This window comes from Palaemon carinicauda, chromosome 7, assembly GCF_036898095.1.
Source record: "Palaemon carinicauda isolate YSFRI2023 chromosome 7, ASM3689809v2, whole genome shotgun sequence".
Lineage (NCBI taxonomy): Eukaryota > Metazoa > Arthropoda > Malacostraca > Decapoda > Palaemonidae > Palaemon > Palaemon carinicauda.
In genome coordinates, this window is record NC_090731.1 from 175175117 (window position 1) to 175177303 (window position 2187).

Consider the following 2187-nt stretch of genomic DNA (forward strand, 5'->3'; position numbering starts at 1 on the left):
ACTTAGTTTAATTTGATGATGAATAATACTTTATATTGCCAAGGTTAAAGAGAATATTAAATCTACAAGCTTCCAAGGTTAATAATGTCATCATAAGTCTCAAGGTAATAATCAAACTATAAATGTAATTGAAAATATGATAGATTAAGTGGTTTTCCCATGAGTAAAAGGTAGTGTATGGCAATCATAAGTTAAAAGAAATACAGTAAAAGTAGAATAGAAATTATGTGGATCTTAATGAAAAAAAAGTAATGACTAAATTGTGAATAAGATAAATGAAAACAATTGTTCACTTTTTGAAGGCCAATGAAAGACAGTATTATACAGCTGTTGATTATGACTGATAGATGTTATCCCGCTCTGGTTTAATGATCTCTCTCTCTCTCTCTCTCTCTCTCTCTCTCTCACTATATATATATGTATATTCTCTCTCGATATATATATATATATATATATTCTCTCTCTCTCGCTATATATATATATACATGTATATATTTATTCTCTCTTTCTCTCTCTCTCTCTCTCTCTCTCTCATGTATGTATATATATATATATATATATATATATTATGTGTTTCAAATTAGGAAGACAATATCGAAAGAGAAACGTAGCCTTGAGTTGATCAAATTATTATTTTCTAAGATATGACGTAGATAGAAAATTAAAGAGAGGCAGAGCTGAGCGACGCAAGACATTGAAAAGGCTATCGTAAGGCTAAAAATGCTTGCTGAAGTATTGGAAGATGCAAGAAATGCAATGAAGATGTTGACTGAAATGAAGGACACCAAGTGTTGACTCGAGTACAAATTAGATATTGCTGCGAGTTGATGATCGTGTGGTTTATTGGCCGATGTAAGCAGTCACAGAAAGGACAGTGGATGTAAGCAGGAATTTGTATGATTAGAAAATGAGATGGGAATGGAAAATGAGTTGGGAATGGAAAATGAGATGGGAATGGAAAATGAGATGGGAATGGAAAGTGAGATGGGAATAGAAAATGAGATGGGAATGGAAAGTGAGATGGGAATAGAAAATGAGATGGGAATGGAAAGTGAGATGGGAATAGAAAATGAGATGGGAATGGAAAATGAGATGGGAATGTAAAATGAGATGGGAATAGAAAATGAGATGGGAATGGAAAATGAGATGGGAATAGAAAATGAGATGGGAATAGAAAATGAGATGGGAATGGAAAATGAGATGGGAATAGAAAATGAGATGGGAATAGAAAATGAGATGGGAATGGAAAATGAGTTGGGAATGGAAAATGAGATGGGAATGGAAAATGAGATGGGAATGGAAAATGAGATGGGAATAGAAAATGAGATGGGAATGGAAAATGAGATGGGAATAGAAAATGAGATGGGAATGGAAAGTGAGATGGGAATAGAAAATGAGATGGGAATGGAAAGTGAGATGGGAATAGAAAATGAGATGGGAATGGAAAATGAGATGGGAATGTAAAATGAGATGGGAATAGAAAATGAGATGGGAATGGAAAATTAAATGGGAATGGAAAATGAGATGGGAATAGAAAATGAGATGTGAATGGAAAATGAGATGGGAATAGAAAATGAGATGGGAATGTGGAGTGGAGTGGTTGATGCTTGCAGATGATAATGTGCTGATAATTCTATTGATTTCTTTTTCTTAGTAGGACAATATATATATATATATATATATATGCGTAAAAATCACAGGACTTAATCGTATATTTCGTATTTTCATTTTCCCTGTGGTTCTTCTGTATATATATATATATATATATATACACATATATATATGTATATATAACTATATATATATCTATATATATGTATATATGTATATATATATATATATATATATATATTATGAATTGGTACTTGGTTTTTTAATCAAATTGCACATACTAAATGAACAAGAAAGATGTTTGCAGATGATAATGTGATGATAATTCTATTGATTTATTTTTCTTAGGAGGACAATATAGACATAAGTTTTTTTTTTTTTTTTTTAATCAAATTCAACCTCATCATCACTTCCTACGCCTATTGACGCAAAGGGCTTCGGTTAGATTTCGACAGTCGTCTCTGTCTGAGCTTTTAATTCAATACTTCTCCATTCATCATCTCCTACTTCGCGCTTTATAGTCCTAAGCCATGTAGGCCTGGGTCTTCCAATATTTCTAGTGCCTTGTGAAGCCCA

The 2187-nt window shown here is 32.2% G+C and overlaps 1 protein-coding gene across 1 annotated transcript; it reads left to right on the forward strand.

The window, feature by feature from the left end:
• The first annotated feature begins 1110 nt into the window (after positions 1–1110).
• LOC137644671 (otolin-1-like) lies at positions 1111–1464 on the forward strand. Its single transcript, XM_068377623.1, has one exon. The coding sequence runs from the start codon at positions 1111–1113 to the stop codon at positions 1462–1464; it is 354 nt and encodes a 117-aa protein (XP_068233724.1).
• The last annotated feature ends 723 nt before the right edge of the window (positions 1465–2187 follow it).